The sequence below is a fragment of the Mytilus trossulus genome, chromosome 2 (genome assembly GCF_036588685.1).
Source record: "Mytilus trossulus isolate FHL-02 chromosome 2, PNRI_Mtr1.1.1.hap1, whole genome shotgun sequence".
NCBI lineage: Eukaryota > Metazoa > Mollusca > Bivalvia > Mytilida > Mytilidae > Mytilus > Mytilus trossulus.
In genome coordinates, this window is record NC_086374.1 from 35,070,481 (window position 1) to 35,095,995 (window position 25,515).

Here is a 25,515-nt window from a genome sequence, read left to right on the forward strand (position 1 = left end):
GATGATTACGGTCCTGCATGTTTCCCGTATTGCTACGCATTCTCATCTCAGGAATATCTAGGCTATCCACCACTATACTATTCCCTTGTTTGGAACTAGTTCCTTTCCAATTATCTTCCTGTTCAGGCTGTTCTAAGATATTAGCCAGACCATCATCAAGGAAACTATCTATACTTCTAGCATTGTATTTATAAGATTGAGAGGATACAGTATCAAGCATGTGATCTCCTACGGGACCTATATCAGACTGAACAGAAGTAAAAGAAAAATTCCCAATACTGTCCATAGAATTCTGCTTTTTTAATATTTTCTTTCTCTTATTATTTTTTTTCTTCCTTTTAATTGATATTCTGTATGGTGATGATTTGTTTGCTGTCAAGATGTCATTGTTTAGTTTAGCTAACTCAGGATGCCATACATTTCCAGCACAAACTCTTGTATGACGGAGTGGATTTAGTTTTAACGAATTATCATCATGATCAGAATTCAATGAATGTGAACTCTGATTTCCACACTTATCTTCTGATGAAGTCTCATTCTGTTTTGAAGTCTTCATATCATTTTTAAAATTTGTTATATCTTTAAGGTCTAAGGTTAAACTTGGTACTTGTTTTTTTGTCTTTTCTATATGAATATTGTTGGAAGGTGTGATTTCCATTTGACTAATAGTTGAAGGTGCATTTATTTCCGATATAACTGAATCATAGATTGATTCTTGCCCAGATATTGATTCTTTCATGCTACTTCCTGATGCCCCTAAGAACATTGAATCCCTGTTAGAACTGGCTGTTATTGCAGAAGCCATTGATTCCTTTTTAATTTTTTCACTTATACTGGACCTGATAGAGTCCTTTGTAGTAGTTGTTCCAGTGGTATAAGTGGTCCCTGTTGTAGAGGACTTGAATGAGTCTCTGGGTCCGAGATGTTCCAAAACATCGTTTATACTGTTTCTTGTATAGGCTTCTTTTACATTGATTTGTTGACTTAATTTCTGTTTGCATGGCTCTAAGATGACATCGTCATCCATTTTGAAATTGTCTATAGCTGTATGTGTATTTTCCATGATCATTTGACCATTTGCATTTTCCATGATTGAAGTAACTTGAAGTCTTGGAGTATCTGGTATGATTTTTGGTTTTAAAATTGGATGTGGTGGCTCTAAAATTTCATAGGCTGAGATTGGCAGACTAGTGCCAGTTGGACTGCGAGGAGCAACAGGAATATTGGCACAGGCTCCATTCAAACTGGTTTCAGTGACAAAAGGATCCACATGATTGAAATTAAAATTAGGATCTTGTGTAATTCGTCTTCTCTCCATCATCCTCTGTTTCCACAGTTTATAAATATACACCATATATATTATGACTGTAGTGAGAAATATTGCAGTGAACACATAACAACCAACAGATTCTACTAAATGGCTATGCTTTTTAGTCCTTCCATGTACAGTACAGTCATAGGAAAATACAGATATTGATGTTGGATTTTTTTCTGATGCTTGAATGATACATGTGACAAAGGGAAGAACAAGTATCCATGAGATCGTTATGAATATTCTTTTTATTGTCAGTCTGTTGTTAAAGTCACAGAACTTTCTCTTTAGTTTGTCACATGCCAATATTATAGTTGTAAGGTAGATACATCCCTCTGCGTTCAGATGTAAAAACTGGTGGAAATGACACAGGTCCACAAATTCATACTTTTTAAGCATAAGACTGATCCGCACAATTTGTATTGGTGCGAGAACACCACAAACAACTAATCCAGCAATCAACAACTGAACCAAGGTAAATTGTGTCTTCCAGTTCCCACTCCAAATTTTATGTAATGCAGCAAAGATTGAAATAATACCAAGAAACATGGCAACAGAGAGAATTATTACTGCTATTAAAGCTGTGGCTAGATTCTGGTCGTGTGTCGTTGTTTCACAAGTGACGTTTGTATTATTGCATAAAAACTTTGTCTGATTTGTCAGTATATCAACTTTCAAGTTAACCAACATTCTGGATGTTCTGTTACAGATTATGTCTATTTAATCTTCCCAGTCTTTTCACTATCCTCAATTTCAGTTGAAGTGGATTTCAAGCTGTAAAAAGTACATAACAAAAAATATATTTTACCTATTTAAAAAGAGAAGTCAAATAATCCAATAAACAAATTTCAATAAAAAAGAGTTATGAGAATAACATTAATAATAAATAATAGATAAAATAGATTAAAAAAATTAGAGATAAAAAAAATACCAAACTAACTTTTTTACATTCAGCAATTTTCACACTTTTTGTTGTACATTTTAAAAGAAAAGAATTCTGTCTTGATAACAATGTAAAGCATTTTTCAAATTCCAAATATTCTTAAACTATCAAGATAACAAGTTTTGATGAACTTACTGTTTTTATTAGCTGGTTTTAATGATGATCACAGCCTGTGATTTACAGAGGAGAACTCAAGGTGTTAAAACTATATTTTATATATACCTGGAAGGAGTGACTTGTTGCTTGCGTAAAATTTGTCAAATGTCAATTGAGCAATGAAAACTGTTTATTTCAAGACTTAGGTAGAATGTAGTCATGGTTAGCGCTAATGCTTTTAACGTTGTTTTTAATTATTTTTTCTGTAGCTACTAATATTTTTTTTTAGATTTCTTTAGGAGTGGCATTATCATTTAGAAGGAAAAAAAACCAGTTGTAACCACCATTCTTCTAAAAACAGGACATTTGAATTAATAAAAGTTGAGATCCCTTTAGTCTAACCTTGCATCACAAAGTCATTATGAATACTGTTTTCTACATTAGTAGCTATATATAGTGGGCATCTGTTTTGGGGGTCTGTGCATCCATCTATGTATCAAGTGAAAGTTTTGGTTTAAGATTTATTACCCATGAAATTTTGTTCATGTGAACTTGAAACAGGACAAAATGTTCATATGATCCTTATGATGAGAACATCTGCGTGCTGTTTTTAATGATTTTTGATTCTAATAAATTTAGTGTAAAAGAAAATCTATTTATTTTTCCAAACTTAACAGCTTCTTGTGTTTACGCAATTTGTTCTATAGAAATTGGTAAACTGTAAAATCTCTTTAAGGTTAAATTCATTGATGTTTGCCCTTTGTTTTAAGTCTATCCTGTTTGTTGATATTTAAAAAAAACTCATGTGCAAAATTGCCAATGAGACAACTATCAGCCAGACATTATATGACACAATTGTTAGTGTATTTCTGTATGTGATAAAAATTATATTTACCTCTTGCAGTTTTATTTTATGACGCTAACATAGATTTAAATATTTGCAGTTTCTCAAACACTTCTTATAACTGTGGAAATGTCTGTGATTTATTAATCTAAATATAGAGATTGTACAATTGATTTATATCATCTTATTTCCCAAATTTTGTTGAGCTTTTATGCTAAGTTCCTTATTTTTCGGCATCACCTACAATTTTAGACAGCTTTATGATCTAAGTTTTTCAGTTTGTGCCTATGTCCATCTGACCATCATGTATCAGGTTTGAGTTCTTGTCTTGCCTCAAATAAGAAAAAAAGGGAGACTTACATATACTATTTATGGCAGTGTTAACAATTTGTTTAAATTTATTAAAGTTTGTTAATTGTTTGCTTTTAGGGCAACCACTTTTGATAAGTCAGTGATATTTGGTATGCACTAGTTAATTAAAACAGTTTTACATTTATATAGAGACTACTTAGCCCAGTCCCCTCAGTAATATTTTATTGACATTTAAAGGTTTGCATAGTTTACATATTAAATTGTAATAAGTTATTGATATTTGGTATGCAGTTGTATATTGGCTTATCTTACATTGTCTTATGTCCATGGAAATTGTTTAGCCTTGTACCTTTAGGTATTTTCTAATGACTTTTGCATAATTTACATCTGAAAGTCTTGCTATCTAATAAGTCTTACCATAAGTATTTACCAATTAAAAAATAAACATGCAGGTGAGGTATATTCTCATGTCAACAGTTTATTGTTTAATCTAAGTTACAATTTTGGTTCAAGGTGAACATGGTCGCATCAACTTGAAAATATTAATTTTTTTTGTCGGAATATCAGGAATGATAAATATCAGATTGAGCATTATAGGTCAAAGTAATCTAAATTTGTTGAGTTTTCAAAATTGCAAACAGTAAAGAAGTTTTGTAATTAATTTATTTTAGAATGGTATGAATGTGATTGGTTTTAAACCAGAAGAAGTAACAATGACATTCCAATTAGTTGCCAGTATACTGAAACTGGGAAATGTTATATTTCAAGCTAAAAGTAACAAGGATGGAACTGATGGCTGTGAACTACCTAATATGTCAGGTAATATATGTTGTTATCTACCTCATATGTCAGGTAATATATGTTCTTATCTACCTCATATGTCGTTATCTTCCTCATATGTCAGGTAATATATGTTGTTATCTACCTCATATGTCAGGTAATAAATGTTGTTATCTACCTCATATGTCAGGTAATAAATGTTGTTATCTACCTCATATGTCAGGTAATAAATGTTGTTATCTACCTCATATGTCAGGTAATATATGTTGTTATCTTCCTCATATGTCAGGTAATATATGTTGTTATCTACCTCATATGTCAGGTAATATATGTTGTTATCTACCTCATATGTCAGGTAATAAATGTTGTTATCTACCTCATATGTCAGGTAATAAATGTTGTTATCTACCTCATATGTCAGGTAATATATTGTTATCTACCTCATATGTCAGGTAATATATGTTGTTATCTTCCTCATATGTCAGGTAATATATGTTGTTATCTACCTCATATGTCAGGTAATATATGTTGTGAACTTCTTACTATGGCTGAAAATATTTGCTATGATTTACCTAGTATGCCAGGGGATATATGCTATGATCTACCTAGATGTAAGAAGATGTGGTATGAGTGCCAATGAGACAACTCTCAATCCACTTCACAATTTGTAAAACTAAACCTTTATAGGTCAGAGTATGGCCTTCAACACGGAGCCTCAGATCACTCCAATCACCATGCTAAAAAGGGCCCCAAAAATTACTAGTGTAAAACCATTCAAACAGGAAAACCTGTGGTCAGAACCACTTATGAACCACAATAACAAACAACAAAAACTAAACAACAGGTCTCCTAATTTAAACTCTTCATATCTTTTTGTTTTGTTTTACAGAAATCAGTGATGTCTGTGAGATGTTAGGATGTTCAACAGAACTGATGTGTGAAGCTTTGACCACACGTACTGTAGAGGCTAAAGGTGATAAGGTCAAGAGAGATTTAGAGGTTGCTGAGGTGTGTTTTATTTATAGAAAAATAGTTTCAATCTTCAAAAATCACAAATGTAATTGCAAATTCCCAATTGATTTTAATCAACCATTGTTATCTGAAAACAAAAGTATATTGCATTTTGAGATCACATAATTATAGTGAATATTATTAAGTTATGTCATTTAATGTACCAGTTCTTGTATGATTTCTTTCTTACCAAATAAGTCTCCTTTTAAATGTACTACAGTATCATTATATATGTTCAACCCTCTTTTAGATCTCCATATAAGGCTGTTTTGCACCTATAGTTTTTGTTAAAGTTTTTCATAGGGTGTCCATTAGCAAATAATTGACTTTCCTTTTTCTTTACATAAACCAACTGCAAAGGTATTACTCTAAATTGATTCCATAAGTATAATTACAGTTCTTTAACCTTGAAATGTTCAGAGGATCTGATTCTATGCATTTTTTGCAATACACATTTTCAAGTGTGAGAGTCAATTTATACTTTTAGTTTTAAGTTATAAAAAATTCCTCTTCAACATTTTCAAAGTGTGAAAAAAATTGCTCTTATATTTTCTGTATAGGTTAAAATGCCAACATTTCAAAATGTCCACGAAGGGTTTTAAGTGCAAGACATCTGTCATAGTTCTACAAAACCTTTAAAGAGGCCTTTAAATTTATTTTAATGTTGTTTATTTGCTCTTCATGCTTTTTAAATGCTACTCTTATGCATATGGTAAAATTGATTGTTTTGTTTTAAATTGTGGACAGAATTTCCAATTGGGAACCTCCATGGGGAAACCCCCCACAAATAGTGACAGTTGGCAGATATGTAAAAAATTCATCTAGAACATTTTTAAAGTAAGAAAAACAAATTACAGAGTCTATGTACATTTTATGTATATATAGGTTATACCATTCATCATGTAGAATAAAACATCATGTCATTCCCTGTTGAAACATTTTTATTTTTCCTCCATAGGCAATATATGCAAGAGATGCTTTATGTAAAGCTATTTATAGCCGATTATTCTCATGGCTAGTATCCAGGATAAATGACAGTATAAAAGTAAGTAAAATTAATGTATGTTCTCTTACATGCTGCTTCTAAATTTAAAGACAATTCTTAAAATGCAGGAAAAGTCTTGAGTCCATGTCACTAATGGACAGAATATGTCTTTAATATTAAACTCATCCTTTTTAATTTCAAAAGAACATCTCTTAAACTCTGTGGATCTGTTATTATACCCCCGCTTTAAATACCCCGCTTTAAAAAAGGGGGGGGGGGGGGGTATACTGTTTTACCTCTGTCTGTCTGTCCGTCCGTCCGTCAGTCAGTCCGTCCCATGAATATTTTTCGTCGCATTTTTCTCAGAAACTACAATACAAGGATTTCTGAAATTTGGTTTCAGGGTTTATCTAAGTCAGCTATACCGTGTGATGCGTTTTCAGATTGATCACTTTTCAACTTCTTGTTTACCGAACACTTGTATGATTTTACACATGATAGCCAAGTTGACAATTTTCGTCACACTTTTCTCAGGAACTACAATACAAGGATTTCTGAAATTTGGTTTCAGGATTTATATAAGTCAGCTATACCGTGTGATGCGTTTTCAGATTGATCACTTGACAACTTCCTGTTTACCAAACACTTGCATATATTTACACTATTTATTTTTTCGTCGCATTTTTCTCAGTAACTACAATACAAGGATTTCTGAGATTTGGTTTCAGGATTTATATAAGTCAGCTATACCGTGTGATGCGTTTTCAGATTCATCACTCGACAACTTCCTGTTTACCGAACACTTGCATATTTTTACACTATTTATTTTTTCGTCGCATTTTTCTCAGGAACTACAATACAAGGATTTCTGAAATTTGGTTTCAGGGTTTATCTAAGTCAGCTATACTGTGTATTGCGTTTTCAGATTGATCACTTTTCAACTTCCTGTTTACCGAACACTTGTATGATTTTACACATGATAGCCAAGTTGACAATTTTCGTCACACTTTTCTCAGGAACTACAATACAAGGATTTCTGAAATTTGGTTTCAGGATTTATATAAGTCAGCTATACCGTGTGATGCGTTTTCAGATTGATCACTTGACAACTTCCTGTTTACCGAACACTTGCATATTTTTACACTATTTATATTATCCACTTGCGGCGGGGGTATCATCAGTGAGCAGTAGCTCGCAGTTTCACTTGTTTAGATGGCTTCTGCCTGTAGTTAATTATGCACAATGTTTTAATTCATTTTAGTTTGCCCTTGTGTCAAAGATAAACTTGCCATTTCCTTTGTATAGTCAAAAAAATAAAGTTGACATCTGAAATATTGTACTGAGGATCAAGTTCTTGTAAATATTTCTGTATTTAGACAATATATATAAATTTTCATTATAGGTGAAGTCCAAACAGAAAACCAAAGCAATGGGAGTGTTAGATATTTATGGTTTTGAAGTATTTAAGGTGAGTTTGTTTCCAGCTGTGTATCAGAATTTACAGTCACAGCAAAACTGTTTGCAGAAGTTTGACATTTATATTTTGCAGCTACAGTTGCTCCGTTTTGTTTACTTGTCTAAAGTTAGATGCCATAAAAATATAATTGTCCTGATTTATAGGAACCTGTCAGTAAATTTTCTACACTTGCGCATGATGATTTAATGTGGCACCCAACACTACAGGGAAAAAACTCTGTAAAATCAGCTAAACGTTTTAATCACATTGTGTTTTTAAGGGAATATTTAGCTTCTCAATGATCAAAATTAGTTATTGTCAAACTGCTATACAACCAGTGTTATTTTTCTGATAAAACGGTTGGTTCAAATTTTATGATTTTTTTTATATTTTTGTTAAAGAGTCAAAGTTTTAAAATACTTTGTAATATTTTATGAAAATTAAACAAGCCAAATTAATTTTAGTGAAGGTGTTGGGTACCACCTTAAATATGAATCGTGCAATATCAGTCCAGTAGATATAAAATTTAGCTTGTCAATAATTGTAGTAACAGAGATTTTGTTACAAACTGTAGTTAAAAATAAGAGGTTTTCTCTGCTTATATCAAAGTATTTTTACCTAAAAAAAAAAAAGAGTTTTAATGAAGGAAGACCTTGGTAGTATCTGTTTATAGAAGTGACCTCCAGACATTTTCTTCTTGTTTTATGGTGTTTGCAGTCTTAATGATGTATACATCTCTTCTCATTCTAGCTTTGTGCTTATTCAGATGAGTCAAGAAAGGCATGTTATGCATATTAAAATAGTTATCAAACAATTAAATTGTAATAAAAGTTATGTATTGATAGTTTTGTATTTTTATGTGGACAAGTAAAACAAATAAGATAAAACCATTTATGTTTCAGACAAATGGATATGAACAGTTTATAATTAATTACTGCAATGAGAAGTTACAACAAATATTTATAGAGAGAACATTAAAAGAAGAACAAGAGGAGTACGTGAAGGAGGTGAGAATTCTACGTCTATCTCGTAATGGCATCTTTAAAATAAACATATAGATTTTACAACTGCAACAAGTGTATTACAATATTTCTCCACTCGAGACAGTTAAACTTTAATATTTAAAGTGTGAGGCTTGACAAGCTTTTGAAATAATAAAAATTTAAATGTTGAGAGGAGAAATATCGTAATACACCAGTTACATTAGTTTCTCTTATGATTTTTATCTTTCCTTTTCAAAGAAAATTCAGGAGAAAACAAGAAAATTCAACGTCGCAATTAAATTTCAACCAATCATTAGCAGAGAACAGCTTTTTCACTAGTAAGGAGAAATGTGAAAAAAGCTTAAAAACAAGAGAAATATTGTTTTTTTACTGTAATATTGTTCCAAATGTGGAAAAACAACTAATAACAATTTGCACCTTGTTGTTGACTCAACCAGTAATCCAGTTAATAACAGCTAGCCTGCTCTACAAATTCTTGAGGCTATTGAACTGAAGATAAATTGGTTTTCATTAAATTAAAAAAAAAGTACATGTGATATGATTGCCAATGAGACCAAATGACACAGACATTGATAGCTATAAGTCACTGTACCAAATTTTTATACAATGTCTTCAAATGCAGTATAAGTATATTGCTTTCTACTATTGTGATAAAAAATTACTTTGAATTACCCCAAATAAGCAGATATATATTAATTTTGATAAAATATTTTGTAGGGAATAGAGTGGATACATGTAGAGTATTTTAATAATGCTGTCATCTGTGATCTGATAGAAAAGGTAAAAATACTATAAACTGTTAAATCAGTAGTCATCTAAAACAAAGAAAGTACTGAAAAGAAACATTCCTATCAATGGATCAGCCATTTTGTTAAGGATACAGAGATTTGTTTCTCAAAATTTTACATTTAATGCTGTTCCTTACAAAACCAAGATGGTATATAAGAGATATTTTACCAGAGTTCTCATCTTGAATTGTACAACAGAGTTAAAACAACATTTAAGGGTCTGTGACTTGATTGGCCAGTATTGTTTGTGTTAAGGATAATTTCTTGGTAACCAATGTTGATGTGTAAATGGTTAAGTAATCCTTATATTCTCTCTAGGGGTGTCCATACAGGTTCACATTATATTGACAATATTAGAGATTTGAAATATGTTTTAGAACCAGATGAAAAGCCAAGATCAAGATGTAAATCTACCAAACTTTTATTTCTTAATAGCATTTTACAATTTGTCCTTCTTGTTTTAGTTGCATTACAAATGTTAATAATTCTTGCATGACAGTGATGTAAGTGTGTTCACTTTTTAGGAGCTTTACAATGTAAACATAATACTCTAAAGCTTGAAATACTTGCGTTTTCCCAATAAATATATATTCCTTGACTGCAAGCAAAAAATATTTATAAGCATGGGACATAATTGAATGCAGCATGTTACATAGTTACTCCCCTTGACTGCAGCATGTAACATAGTTACTCCCCTTGACTGCAGCATGTTACATAGTTATTTCCCTTTAATTGCTGCATGTTATGAATGCAATGTTGATTTGATTACAGAGACCTGGCAGAAAAGATAAAGTAAGTCTGCTGCCATAGTATTATTTTATGTACCCAGCTGAACTGTAGCAAAATATCCTATATGCATAGAATTTTTATTTGTTCCACATAACAGTTACTAACTAGGCAGGTTAGAACGCTGTATGATTACAAAGTTTGTTCCAGAAAGGAAGTGATTAATCCTAACTTATTAAGTGCTAAGGTTTGAATTAATGTTAACTGGTTCTAATCCTGAAGTTTGTAACATATTCACAACTGACACGAAATTTATTTTAAACTCATTTCAAATTAGGTCGAATTACATATCAATTTTTGTTGAATTTTAGAAGGATATTATATATATTTCATGTTTTGTCAGTTTTAACATCATAGAACTTAATTGAAAATTTTAACTGTTCATAAAAAACATTAAATAAAGAAGCCCTTCCTTAACAAACAAAAAAAATCACCTGAATTCTAAACATGCTAAAACCAAATTAATTTAAAAAACACACGTATATTCAACCATATTTTTTCTATTTTTAAACAGCTGCCTACATATTTTACCTTGAGTTTAAATACTTCATAAAAATCATTTGTAAGCAAAAATGTACATGCACCATCTTTCTACATGCCTTTTTTCAACAAATGTTTAGATTCTTGTAGTGACAGATAACATTCTCCTACTAAAATAGCACTCTTGTTTCCTGAAAACTTTAAATAAGTAAACTATGTAGCACATCTATCCTAAAATTGCAAATCCATGGACTAATTAGAACTCAAAATGGTCCAAATATGTTTCTCATTCTGACATTAAAAGTTTCTTTAATGCAAATTTATTTGTCAGTTTTAGCAACAAACACTTTTTTTTTGTCAGAGTAGATCTACAAATCATTTATAAACAGATCATTCTGACTACCTACCATGTTTCTCCTTATTGTTTGTGAGGTATATGTCTTGGTGTCCATTCTGGTGTGGTTAAATGTTCTCTCTGTCTGTGTATTGTCTTATGGTATCTGTTTAGGCTTTGTATTGTAGAAGGATAAAGAAGGGAAATAATGGTACATATATTCAAGAAATATTTCAAGAAATATTTATTCAAATCACGTTTAAGAGAAGGAAATTTTACTATTTTATTATCTCCTTCACCAATAAAATTTGTTTTAGAAATGAATTGATTGTGAAATGGTATGTCTGATTTACCAGGAGAGTTTCAATATTTGTTTTTATGGTTAAACTAATAAGCTTAAAAAATATTATTGAACTTAGTTAGTTGTTGGTTTTTTTTTTTTAATTCTTTTTAATTTTATAATTTTTAGAGGAATAAGTTTAACAATGGTGTATGTTAATTACAGATCATAATTAGGATATTTTTAATATAGATGCTTTTAATTTACAGCTCTCTGCATCAGCCTGTCATTTTGGTAGAAACCTTAGTAATACAGAACTAATCTAGAATACTAACAGTTAATGTAGTCATATACCTTTTATTTTTATTTTGTATATTTAGGGAAAGGTTTCTTTTAAAATGGTAAAATCTTCCCATAACTAACAGATATATTTATAACTGAGAAAACATACATTATTATTGTAGGAAGAAAAGCCTGTCAGGTACTGATGTAAACCCCACAAGTTACTCTGCATGTATCACCTGTTCAGATTTAATTTCAATAATGTATTTTAAAAAAAATGGGGGCATCCATAAACTTTAGAAAAATTGTTATAGTGAAGCTAAAAAAAAGATTATTGTAATGTAAATATAGATCTAACCTATTTGTGAGGTAGTGGTTTTATCAGATTTTGTGTTTATTAAGTTTAAAGACACTGCTTCCTTTGATATCTCTGGTACTGTTTGAAAATAAAAAGTTAAAAGTCCTCATACTAATGCTGATTATATTCCCCTTATAAGCATACACAGTATTGCAAATTTAGATACTTTCACAGTATCTGATGACTTTACTATCTGAACTCTCAAGATACAAGTTTAAAATAATCATTTACAAGACTAATTTGGGTTAACCAAGTTCATTATTACCCTTTTGTATCTATTAATATGGAAAACTGTTAGTTACATATTGGAAATTAATAGATTCAAGGAATGCTTTCATAAACAAAATATGAAATTTTCTTGGATCATGGATAAATATAGATAGATAACTCTGCATGACTATCCTGATTTGTATTTATTATTTGTTTACTAATACTGGCGTTATACAGGTTTTATTATGTTATTCATATTCACTCTCCTGTCAAATTTCAACATGTAAATATTACACAGATTGTACATGTATGTATAACCACAGAAGTTTGCATGATAAAAGGGACATTTGATGATGATTTTCATCATGCTACATATATAATTAGAATTGATGTCAACAAACTTAAAATGTAAATGGTATCCTCAAAAAATAATTCCACTTTGGGTTTTTGATTCATACAATTTTTGACCATTTATTGTCATACAAATATTTTTGAACTGGTCAGTCAAATTTAATAAATGCATTGTTCAAGATATATTTGAAGAAAAAAAAATTGTCATTGGGATCAAAATTGTCCAGGTGAACTTTTGATTATCTTGCCTGCTATGTAAATTATGTATTGATTGTGAGACTTGCATTTCACTTTTCAGACTAATAGGGATATCTGTAATATCTAATTAAACTCTAACTATCAATAGTATAGGCCATCAATAATTTGTTTGGAGTTTATTTATGGTGACTTCTTGTCATACAGTCAATTTTACATGACCTTGACCTTATTGTCATACTCCAGCTTTCGGGTTAAGTTTTAGGGTTTCTTTTGCAGGGTAAAGTCTATACTTTAGAACCTATGCATGATTTGTCAACAATATTCATGATATTTGTTATGTGGTTGTGCTAAAAGGAATATAAAAAGAATATCTAGCCTGGGATATATTATATAACTAGGATAGTTTATTAAAGATTATTTGGGATTTGAATTTAATTATATAATGACTATCAAAATTTATAATTATTGTGGAAATTTTACCAAAAGGAAAGGTTTTTTGACCTACTGTTGGGCTGGTTTATCATGTTTATATTAAAGCTTTATGATGTTTACCATGTAACTTTTTCCCTCTCTTCCGTTAGTCTTTGGTGAATATTTGTCAAGTTGAAGGTCTCCCCATATTGTATGACAGCTTTTGAAAATAGTCCAAAGTTTATATATACATAATATTTCTCTGTTTTTATAAAAATCTATTTTTGGAAAAGCATCTGAGCTGCAAAATGATTTGATTTACAACTGATTTTCAGAATTTATAATGATTCAGTTGTAGCCCAATACTGGTATATTAGTCATGTTAGGTCATACTATGAGGGTAGTGGTACACAAATGGTTTTCTTTAGGTCTCTTCTAGATTAAGCAATGTTAGGTAATATTTTGACTTTTTAATGTTTGTGAATTTCAGCAAAACGCTGGTACATGTATTTAAGTATGCTATGTGTGTAGCCATTTTATGTAATGCTACTTTATTTAGATGTTTCTGTGTTTAGCTCAGTACTGGTCCATTAACTGCATTAGGTAGTATTCTTCCAGTCTTATATTTCTAATTGTTCGTTACGCTGATATTTGAATGTTTGTGTTTTATAGCCTAACACTGGTATATAAGCCATGTTAGATATGCTGATATTTGAATGTTTTGTTTTATAGCCTAACACTGGTATATAAGCCATGTTAGATATGCTGATATTTGAATGTTTTGTTTTATAGCCTAACACTGGTATATTAGCCATGTTAGATGAAGAGTGTATGAGACCTGGGAACGTTACAGATATGACATTCCTGGAGAAAATGAATGTCAGCTGTGCTACACACCCTCATTATGAGAGCAGAGGATGTCGAAAAAATCAGTCGGACAAAACTTTAGATATTGATGTGTTCAGATTAAAACATTTTGCTGGAAGTGTAAGAATTAATTTATTTTATGTCCTTTGATATGAATATAAGTTCACTCATGTCGAAAATTCATCAAAAACTTTTCATCATAAGCAAAACATCAGTGTCTTTTACATTAGGATATTTTTTTACAGAAGATTAATCTTGTATGGAATAAATTGAACATTTTTAATCTTTTATGAAATAGATTGAATATTTTTATTCTTTTATAAAACAAATTGGAAACTGTTAATACACGCATCAATTAAGCATTAAAATCATCTATTCTGATTGCAAGTACATGAACATTTTTTTTGTCTTTTAGGTTGTTTACAAAGTGAATGGTTTTATTGACAAAAACAATGATCTCCTGTTTAGAGATTTGTCTCAAGCCATGTTCAAGTGTAAACATAAATTACTGCCAAGCTTTTTCCCTGAGGGAGACCCAAAGCTCAAATCCAGAAAAAGACCTCCAACAGCAGGGTCACAGTTCAAGGTAATATTATCTCCAGGTCAAGTCTGAAAAAACTGATTTGTCCCAAGTAAAAATGACTTATAATTATATAAAAGACAAAAAGCCACAACATGAAATTGACAGGCAAGATGCTTTGCTTTAATTCTCTTAAGGGAAGTCAATCAGTTTCAGTGAAGTTACTAGAGTAAAAACATGTAATGTCCAACTATTTTTATACCACTAATGGCTTTAGTGAAAACATGTACCTACTGCCTGAGTTAAAAAAATACTTTGGTCACACTTTATTTTCAGTAACTACTGAATATATTAACTTCATATTTGCACAGGTTCTGGACAGTGATGATTTTTATACGCCCGTCAAAATTTTACACTTGTTCCGCCATGTCTCAAAAACAATAAATGGTTATTGCTAAAAAAACTTTCTCAGAAACTATTTATGATTATTGCATAAAACATCCGCACAAGACATCACATGTTATTCCGTAAATAATTGCATTAGACAATAAAATTTATCATGCATGATGACACGAGGTCCCACAATAAAGTGCACAGCTGAATTAGATAAAACTGGATAAAAATCGTGTTTTCATGATCCTAGCTAAAAATGTAGTTATAAGTTTTGAATGCTTCTTTTTGTAACTTTATAGGGTTGTAAAAGCGTTGACTGTGCATACTTTTTTAGAATGAAACACTTCCGTGTTTCATACAAAATGTAATTCGGTCAATTGCTTTTACACCCCAATAAATTTACAAAAAGAAGCATTCAATTCTTAAATAAAATTTATAAGAAAATAGAACATTACACCAAATGAGTCTGATACAGAAATTCTAGTGAAATAATATTAAAGAATGTTTTGAATGTTACAACAGTTACTACTTTTTCATGACATTGTCTGCATGCAAGATACTCCTGCATTTATGGCAAAATAAATGTTTGAAACAATGTAAAAAATATTTTGTTCTTATAGGCTTCAGTGACAGAATTAATGGACAATTTACTAACAAAGAGTCCCAACTATATTAGATGCATCAAGGTTAGTTTAGTTTTTTTAGAATTAGTCGATGTCATTTTAAAGCTGAATTGGATTTTAATGACTTAATAACTTTTTAAATCTAAGTCATTAAGTGGAGTTACTAAAAAGTATTAGAGCATCAAAATATTTGCCTCCAAACTCATTTAGAATGTTTAAAAAATGTGGATTGAAGATATAGTTAAGAAATAAAACATAGTTACCTTTGGATAACTTTATAAAAAAAACAACGAAATTTTCAAACCTGTGAAATACATTGAAGAAATTCATAACCAGTTTCAATTAGATTAAAAACTTTTGAACATTTTAATTTTCATGGTACTTTGTAATATTTTCCGATACATCTGAAGTATCATTTAGCAGTATGTTGTTGCCTAATAGTATACATGTTGACATTTTACAGCCAAATGATTTTAAGAAAAGCGGGCAGCTTGATTTGAAGCTTGTGGAACATCAAGTCAGATATTTAGGGTAGGAGTTTTATTGCTTATTAACTAGATTCTCAAATACCGTATAGTGGGTTATTTTCCTGGATGTAAAATTCCAACGATTTTCATTGAATAAGGTATACAAAATATTTTGGCGGATAATAACTTTTATCAATACCTATAGCTATGCATATGCACTTTAAAATTGCGGAATTTATTTTGGCAATTTTGTTCTATCCGCGAAAATAAGCAAAAATTTACAACCCATGAAAATAACCCGCTATACAGTATCTATCTTCTTTGAAATTTTTTTAAAAGAAGATATTAAAGTGAAAAAATGTGTTGCTTTTGTTGTTTCTTTCTTCAATATTATCCTCAAGCTGTTAAACCCAAACTGTTTTTAATTAAAACATACTTATGTTTTGACGTTCAATCTAAAATTGAAATTTTTATCACATCTAATGTTGATATTTGAATTGAACTTTGAGCCTTTTAATGTACTAGTTGTATCCAATATACTATTGAATCTGTGAGATAAAACATATCCTGCAGAGTTTATTTAAATGCTCACCTGAATGATATTTTGTCTTCAACTTAATATGAGTTATTGACCTAGACATGTAGAAATTGAATATACGTCTTAGGCTTAAACATTTTAGTTGCGTTTCCAGGACCTTAAAAATTCCTTTAAATCCTTTACTTATTGTATTTTTTTTTTATCATGATGCTTAAAATATAATAAATGTATCACCCGGTTTTTATGCCCCATTGTTAATAAAAATTAAAATTTTGAGAGGAGAAATATCATAATACACCAGTAACATTAGTTTCTCTTATGATTTTTATGCCCCACCTAGTAGAGGGGCATTATGTTTTCTGGTCTGTGGCTCCGTTCGTTCGTTTGTTCGTTCGTCGTCAGTCCGTCCGCAGGTCAAAGTTTTTGGTCAAGGTAGTTTTTGATGAAGCTGAAGTCCAATCAACTTAAAACTTAGTACACTTGTTGCTTATGATATGATCTTTCTAATTTTAAAGCCAAATTAGACTTTTTACCCCAATTTCACAGTCAACTGAACATAGAAAATGGAAATGGGAGTTTCAGGTTAAAGTTTTTGGTCAAGGTAGTTTTTGATGAAGCTGAAGTCCAATCAACTTGAAACTTAGTACACTTGCTGCTTATGATATGATCTTTCTAATTTTAAAGCCAAATTAGACTTTTGTCCTCAATTGCACGGTCAACAGAACATAGAAAATGAAAATGGGAGTTTCAGGTTAAAGTTTTTGGTCAAGGTAGTTTTTTGATGAAGCTGAAGTCCAATCAACTTGAAACTTAGTACACTTGCTGCTTATGATATGATCTTTCTAATTTAAAGCCAAATTAGACTTTTGACTCAATTTCATGGTCCATGGAACATAGAAAATGATAGTGCCAGTGGGGCATCCTTGTACTTTGGACACATTCTTGTTTACTCAAATTCAACTCTACCCAACAAAAGTTTGAAAGGGGAACATTTAAGTAAATGAGTCAGCAGTTTATCTTACCATGATAAACCGAAAGATAGGAATCTGATTTTGAAAAACTTTTGTGTTATTTTATAGGTTAATGGAAAATGTACGAGTAAGAAGAGCAGGTTATGCATTCCGTCAAATTTATGAACAATTTTTATTTCGCTACAAAATGTTGGCTCCTGAGACTTGGCCTTCATGGCATGGTGCTCCAAAAGAAGGAGTCAGATTAATATTGGTAGCTCAAGATGTTCCTGTTGATGAATATGCCTTTGGTAAAACAAAAATATTCATACAGAATCCAAAACTGGTATGCTACTTTAATTTATAAACTTTTATTATTTTATTTTCAATAACTTTCATCTAGTATACTGTATGTATAGAATAACTAGTCGAAGAATTCAAATAGAGATAAATATTCCATGAGTGACTGAACAAAACATTAATTCATGAATGTGTGTAGCGCATGAGTTAATTATCAGTGTTGTTTGGTCACGAGGTGAATATTTTTTTATATATGAATTCTTTAATTAGTTATTTTTTTTTATTACCGTATTCGGCCGTGTATTGTCCGCATTTGTGTATAGTCCGCACCCCTTCTTCATTCCCAAATATCGAGGAAAAAGGCTAGTTCGCTTGTATAGTCCGCGGCAACTTTTGACAAGATCGGGTCCGCGAACAATGACGGAAAATGCCGAATTTGCGGTACTTTTTTTTTTTTTTTTTTTGCCGAGATCGGCAATATAGTAAGTATTGTTGTTAAAGAGATGGATAGTCAGTTAAAACTTATGATAAGTTTCTGAATGGGATCTTTAAAGATATATTTTTAATCTTTGTTAAAGATTGCAACACACTAATCATTGTGGTTAAAAGATCGATGATGAATATAAAATTATGATCAGTTTGTAAAAGAGGACTTAAAAGATATGTATTTAATCTATTTTAAAAGTCTTCAAAAGATTCTATTTAATTGCTTAATTAAATCTTCTTACAGACTATCATTCTTTACTAATTAATTTAAAGTCCCAAACAATGAAAGTAAGAACTGTATTCATGTAATAAATGTTAGTTAATTCAATCATGTACATTTAACTATCGGCTTATCACTTTTGATATCATTGTAAGTGGTAGCTTGCCCAAGCCAATAAACTGTTTAAAATTCTAAAAATAAATATTTGGTATGCTATCAAACAAAAGAAATTAAAGATCAAACAGTTAAGATGGAAAATGAATTCAACTCAGACTGTAAAACCCAAGCTTATCCCTTTTGGTATATTAAATTGTTATAACTCTTTAATCTTATCATTTCTTTTATTGATTTGAAGAACTGCCTCAGGTTATTGAATTACATTCATCACTTGTCAAAAGTTGACATGGTTAATTAATAGCTTTCAACACACACCCGTAAACTCATTCATGTAAGACGATACACCTGCACAATATGACCTTTCACCTGGAAATAAAGTTTCGTATACAAAATTCCACTTCTTTCGGGTTTACACTTTCAGTATTAATGGTTACGATTTACAATTAAAAAATGTCAGGTCTTGATTCATTTACGTCGATAAGTTAAGAGTTGAACACAAAAAGTCGGAATACGAAAATATTTGATACTTTAATCACACATCTTCAAAATGGCGATTCGTTGTTTACCTGTTACACACGCGAATAATATTAAACACAATCGATCTTGAGAAGATTTCACTAGGTTTCAACTTGACTATTACGGTTTTACCATTGAAGGGTTCATCTTTCATTGATATTCAGGATTCAGGTACACTGTTGAGATGTAATGACACAAATTTGACCAAATCCGAAACAAAGCGGACATTCGATCAAAGGCTGAATTTTATGCAAATTACTAAGTCAACACGGTTAAATTGTTTATTTTATTTTAAAAAATACAAAGAGTAGTAAAGAATACAGTTGGATTGTTTATTTTATTTCTAAATAATACAAAGAGTTGTCAAGAATACATTATAACATTGACAACACATGATGTTTCTGTTTCTTGGCCAAACCTCGTTCAACATCGTATCCGAACTCTGGAAAAAAAAGGTCATGAAATCCTATAGTACTGCATAGTCCGCACCCCTTCCATCAATTTCATTCCCAGGGTAAAAAACCGCGGACTATACACCCCTTTATACGGTACATTGGCAAATGGCTTTTTTTTTAAAGAAATTAATGTAAAACATCAAAGGCACTATATCGTTTTTCTATGCATTCACAATTTGTTTTGATCCGCCTTTATCGACTTCTTGACAACGCCTATTGTTGTATGAGGTCAGAGGGTGAAATAATCACGTTTATTTCACATGTGAAATTATTTGTTTTTATTTAACTGGGAAATCAATGTAATTCATTGCAACCAATGTAAGAAAACAAGTTATTTGAAAGGCTTGTAAATTTAAACTAGATTAGAAGTTATACCTTATTTTCAAATATATTCCACCAATTTATATATGAGAATTTAAAACAAAACTAGTATTCATATTTGTTTTGGGGCCAGCTGAAGGACGCCTTGGGATGCAGGAGTTTCTTACTACATTGAAGACCCATTGTTGGCCTTCAGCTGTTGTCTGCTCTATGGTCGGGTTGTTGTTGCTTTGACACATTCCCCATTTACATTCTCAAGTTTATATAACTCTAAGTTGATTTTATTTGTTTGTTTAGCTATTTGACATTGAAGAAAGGAGACGTCAGAAAATGCATGATTTGGCTACAATGGTACAAAAAATATATAAAGGCTGGAAGCAGAGAACTTACTATCGGCTTATGAAGAAAAGTCAAGTTATAATTTCCTGTCGATTCAGAGGATTCTGGGTATGTTTATTGAGAAATTATTTACATCAAGAAGAAAAAAAAAGCTAAAGAAAAAGGGTTACATCCTACTAGTTCTACACATTTTACTTTCTTAATTATACCCCTGCTTTAAAAAAGGGGGGGTATACTGTTTTACCTCTGTCTGTCCATCAGTCCGTCCGTCAGTCCGTCCATCAGTCCGTCCATCCGTCAGTCAGTCAGTCCGTCCCATGAATATTTTTCGTCGCATTTTTCTCAGGAACTACAATACAAGGATTTCTGAAATTTGGTTTCAGGGTTTATATAAGTCAGCTATACTGTGTAATGCATTTTCAGATTGATCACTTTACAACTTCCTGTTTACCGAACACTTGTATGATTTTACACAAGATAGCCAAGTTGAAAATTTTCGTCACACTTTTCTCAGGAACTACAATACAAGGATTTCTGAAATTTGGTTTTAGGATTTATATAAGTCAGCTATACTGTGTGATGTGTTTTCAGATTCATCACTTGACAACTTCCTGTTTACCGAACACTTGCATATTTTTACACTTTTTATTTTTTCGTCACATTTTTCTCATGAACTACAATACAAGAATTTCTGAAATTTGGTTTCAGGGTTTATATAAGTCAGCTATACCGTGTGATGTGTTTTCAGATTGATCACTTGACATCTTCCTGTTTACCGAACACTTGTATGATTTTACACATGCGTTTTCAGATTCAACACTCGACAACTTCCTGTTTACCGAATACTTGCATATTTTTACACTATTTATTTTTTCGTCGCATTTTTCTCAGGAACTACAATACAAGAATTTCTGAAATTTGGTTTGAGGGTTTATATAAGTCAGCTATACCCTGTGATGCGTTTTCAGATTGATCACTTGACAACTTCCTGTTTACCGAACACTTGTATGATTTTACACATGATAGCCAAGTTGAAAATTTTCGTCACACTTTTCTCAGGAACTACAATACAAGGATTTCTGAAATTTGGTTTTAGGATTTATATAAGTCAGCTATACTGTGTGATGCGTTTTCAGATTCATCACTCGACAACTTCCTGTTTACCGAACACTTGCATATTTTTACACTATTTATATTATCCACTTGCGGCGGGGGTATCATCAGTGAGCAGTAGCTCGCAGTTTCACTTGTATTTTTCTGTTAAAAAACAAAAAAATATGCATGATCCTAACTATATCAAGCAAAGTGCTTTAGAATATTTTTATTTTTGTTCTTATACTAATTTTCATGCTCCAGTAATAGGCATTATGTTTTCTGGTCTGTGCTTTCTTTCTTTCTTTCTTTCTTTCTTTTGTTCATTCGTTCGTCGTCTGTCTGTACTGATTTAGGTTAAAGTTTTTGATCAAGGTAGTTTTTGATGTAGATGAGATCTAATCAACTTGAAACTAAGTACACATGTTCCCTATGATAACATCTTTCTAATTTTAATGCTGATTCAGAGATTTTACCCCAATTTCACGGTCCACTGAACATAGAGAATGATAGTGTGAGTGGGGCATTGGTGTACTATGGACACATGATTGATGTAAATTTGTTTTAATTTCTATGTATAATATATTCCTCTTTGTTTATGCTTAGTTCAGTTTTCTTTATTGTGCATTGTGTCAATTCTTTAACATCAAGCATATAAAACTATTTTCATATAATGAACTTTACCATTTTTTACAGGCTAAGAAACAGTATCAAAGAACAAAAGCAGCAAGTCTGGTGCTACAATGCTATATTAGAGGATGGAAGGTTGGTAAATTATTCAGATTAATTTAGATCAAGTATTAGTCAGTTGGCTGCTTTATTTCTTTTTGGTGCCTCCACTAGAGTAGACTTATAATAGAAAAGAAAGGATATGCGGTATCAATCCATGACACTGAATCAGTACATGCCCAGCGGAAAATAAAACACTTAGAACAAAGTAACAGTAATTGTATTGCTGTTCTTCATCACCGAGGCCTTCAACATGGAGTAAAAAATTCACTTCACAAGTGTAAGACATCCCCTGAAAATGGTTTTAGCAGAATTCTTTGCAAACTGATGATTTAGCAACAACTGTGATTTGAAAAACAATACCCTTGACAAGCATTTAGTATTACTATTAAAGAGTAGTTTGTTTTGTTCCACATTTCTGTTTCATTGATTGTTGTTTGTTCCTGTGGGTCTTGTTTGTCTTGTGCTTGGCATGATCCAATACTGCTTTTATAACTCTAAATCTATACTGATATGTCATATTTCAATACAAATGAGTACCAGTTTGCATTTAGCTTGACTATTACTGTATCCCCTCAACAACAAAAATCTGTGTTTTTTTATGGCTTGTTTCATAGTTAATAATTTTCTATGTGATTAGGAGCTTGTATAAAAAGATGTAAGGGGTAAGCTATTTTCAGATAATTTAATGACAGACGTCATATGAAAACTCATGCTTTTGCTTAAAATGAGTTGAATTATTTAATTTGATATTTATAGGCACGCGTGTTACTGAGAAAGCTAAAGAGAGAGAAGCTGGAATTGTGGGCGGTTGGTGTCATTCATAAATATCACAATGGATGGAAAGTTAGGAAAGAATACAGACGTAAATTTAAATCTATAGCTGGACCAAAGATTGTTAAATTCTTGAGGGTAGCATTGGTAAGTTTCTATATGATAGAAGTTTTGATTGAGATCAATATCTAGACCAAAATCAGAATGTTCTTGATCTTATCTTCAAAATATTTTTAACTGCATCTGAAATTTACAAAAATTAGCCAGAAATACTAGCCCTTAAATAAGAAGATGTGGTAATTATTGCAAATGAGTCAACTCTTTACAGGAGACCAAATGACACAGAAATATCTATCTATATTCCTAAGACATATTTTTTACAGTAAAATGAACACATTTATTCTATAAATGATTTACACCTCCATATTTGGCAATATTAGCAATACTGATACATGTTATATCATATTCTGATTAATGTTATATCACATTTTGACAAACTCACATATACTAGACTTCTTTTTCAAGGTCATATGAATGTTTACACCATATGAAAGTTGTTAACGACCTCCACTTGTTATTTATTGATGAGGTGTTAATTACCTCCGTCATAACTTTAATTTTTATTTCTGGTTTCAGGAAAACATGTTATTGTTTCTAATCACGTTTCTTTATTAACTGATAATACAAATACATTTGTAGATTTTATTGTTCCATAAATAGATATGTAGGAGGGTGGGTCAAACTGGTTTTGTTTTAGATCTGGATCCGTCCACTAAAAATCATATCCATAAATAGATATGTAGGAGGGTGGGTCAAACTGGGTTTGTTTTAGATCTGGATCCTTCTACAAAGGATCATATCCATAAATAGATATGTAGGAGGGTGGGTCAAACTGGGTTTGTTTTAGATCTGGATCCGTCCACTAAAAATCATATCCATAAATAGATATGTAGGAGGGTGGGTCAAACTGGGTTTGTTTTAGATCTGGATCCGTACACAAAAAATCATATCCATAAATAGATAAGTAGGAGGGTGGGTCAAACTGGTTTTGTTTTAGATCTGGATCCTAACTCTTTAAAAAAACTTACAAAAAAGTGCAATAAAAGATAATACAGAAAAAGCATTTAACTCTAAATTTGGGTATAAAAAGAAAAACGAAAAGTATTGTTAACCGTACATTTGTACTATATATTTATGAATGGACACAGTTACTGAAAGCAAGCTCAAAATAACTTGCCTGCTGATACAAAATCATGCAACTCAACAAGCTGCTGTTCTTTTAGGAGTAGATAATATGTAACATCATTAAAGACAGGCCACACTTCACTATAATATAAGCAAGATATTATTCTTTTGAGTTGATTTCAGACAGTAATGTCTATAAAATATTGCCCCTCAACCACTTTGATACAGGCAGGCTACTGTTTTTTTTATTCATAACATTGTTAAAATCATGCCTTACTACATTTTAAAATAGGTTGGAGCCTATTCTTTGGAGTAGATTTAGTATTGTAGCTTCAATACATGCATTCCCCTTTTCACTGTGGTATTCAATGTGTAAAGAGTTGTTGAACTTTAAAATGAAGTTACTTTTAAAAATCTCTTCAAGGAACAGCTGCCTGCCTATAGATATGTTGAACTTTAAAATGAAGTTACTTTTAAAAATCTCTTCAAGGAACAGCTGCCTGCCTATAGATATGTTGAACTTTAAAATGAAGTTACTTTTAAAAATCTCTTCAAGGAACAGCTGCCTGCCTATAGATATGTTGAACTTTAGAATGAAGTTACTTTTAAAAATTCATTCTAAAGTTCAACAACTCTTTACATATTAAACCAGTATCATTATATACTTGGCAACTGTTTTTGACTCAAAACAACCGTACCAGTAATTTGGAAATCCTTACACTTACAACTTGCTTAGTCTATAACTTATACATGTTGGAGTTATATTAAAGCATTAAACATGGTGATAAATTTGAAGTAAAAAGGATTTTTCAGTTTATTTGTAATGTGAAGGGTATACTGTGTGTTTTTCTATACTTGACAGGTTTAACCTTATATAGTTTTAAATTTATATATATATGTATGCAACACTGATTAATGCTTTTTGCAGAAGAAACGGTTCCTGTTACGTGTTAAGTCTGGCCTGCCGTCAATGTCACCGTTGGAGAAAACTTGGCCAAAGTGTTCACCTTTATTCTCAACAACATCTGATCAGTTACGAGATATTCACCATAAATGGAGGGTAACTATTATGTAGCTTCTGTACCTTTTTCTAGACTTACTGTGTTGAACAAAAATCTAACTCACTTCAAGCCTATTGAGCAACTGATTTGATTTTCCCTTGTGAAATGGATGTTGTGTGAGTTTGAAGATCTTAAGCTGAGTACTCAGAGATATCTGTTTTTAAATGTATAAAATGTCAGACCTGCCAACTTTTGAAAATCTCCATGGGGGATTTAGCGCGCGACAAGATTTTTAAGGGTTACAATTTTAGCGACTTTTCTGTGATCATTGTTTTTTACACCTAAAATAGTCTAATTTCTCTTCTTTATTCTTTTGGTATACTAATGATGAGCTTATAATC

General features: G+C 31.2%; 1 protein-coding gene across 7 annotated transcripts in view; it reads left to right on the forward strand.

Annotated features, from left to right (window-relative positions):
• Positions 1 to 25,515, forward strand: part of LOC134707079 (unconventional myosin-Ia-like) — a 69,656-nt gene that overhangs the window by 32,510 nt on the left and 11,631 nt on the right. For 5 of the 7 annotated variants that reach the window (XM_063566570.1, XM_063566569.1, XM_063566572.1 and 2 more), the window contains exons 11-26: positions 4,179 to 4,326; positions 5,177 to 5,295; positions 6,257 to 6,343; positions 7,686 to 7,751; positions 8,642 to 8,746; positions 9,461 to 9,523; positions 9,909 to 9,935; positions 14,014 to 14,208; positions 14,504 to 14,674; positions 15,622 to 15,687; positions 16,088 to 16,155; positions 17,709 to 17,925; positions 20,292 to 20,441; positions 22,122 to 22,190; positions 22,914 to 23,075; positions 25,042 to 25,173. In XM_063566570.1, the coding sequence (XP_063422640.1) occupies positions 4,179 to 4,326; positions 5,177 to 5,295; positions 6,257 to 6,343; positions 7,686 to 7,751; positions 8,642 to 8,746; positions 9,461 to 9,523; positions 9,909 to 9,935; positions 14,014 to 14,208; positions 14,504 to 14,674; positions 15,622 to 15,687; positions 16,088 to 16,155; positions 17,709 to 17,925; positions 20,292 to 20,441; positions 22,122 to 22,190; positions 22,914 to 23,075; positions 25,042 to 25,173 (1,845 nt within the window). Of the gene's footprint in view, positions 1 to 4,178; positions 4,327 to 5,176; positions 5,296 to 6,256; positions 6,344 to 7,685; positions 7,752 to 8,641; positions 8,747 to 9,460; positions 9,524 to 9,908; positions 9,936 to 10,302; positions 10,324 to 14,013; positions 14,209 to 14,503; positions 14,675 to 15,621; positions 15,688 to 16,087; positions 16,156 to 17,708; positions 17,926 to 20,291; positions 20,442 to 22,121; positions 22,191 to 22,913; positions 23,076 to 25,041; positions 25,174 to 25,515 lie in introns of all 7 variants that reach the window. The other 2 variants (XM_063566575.1, XM_063566576.1) reach the window with 2 other exon arrangements.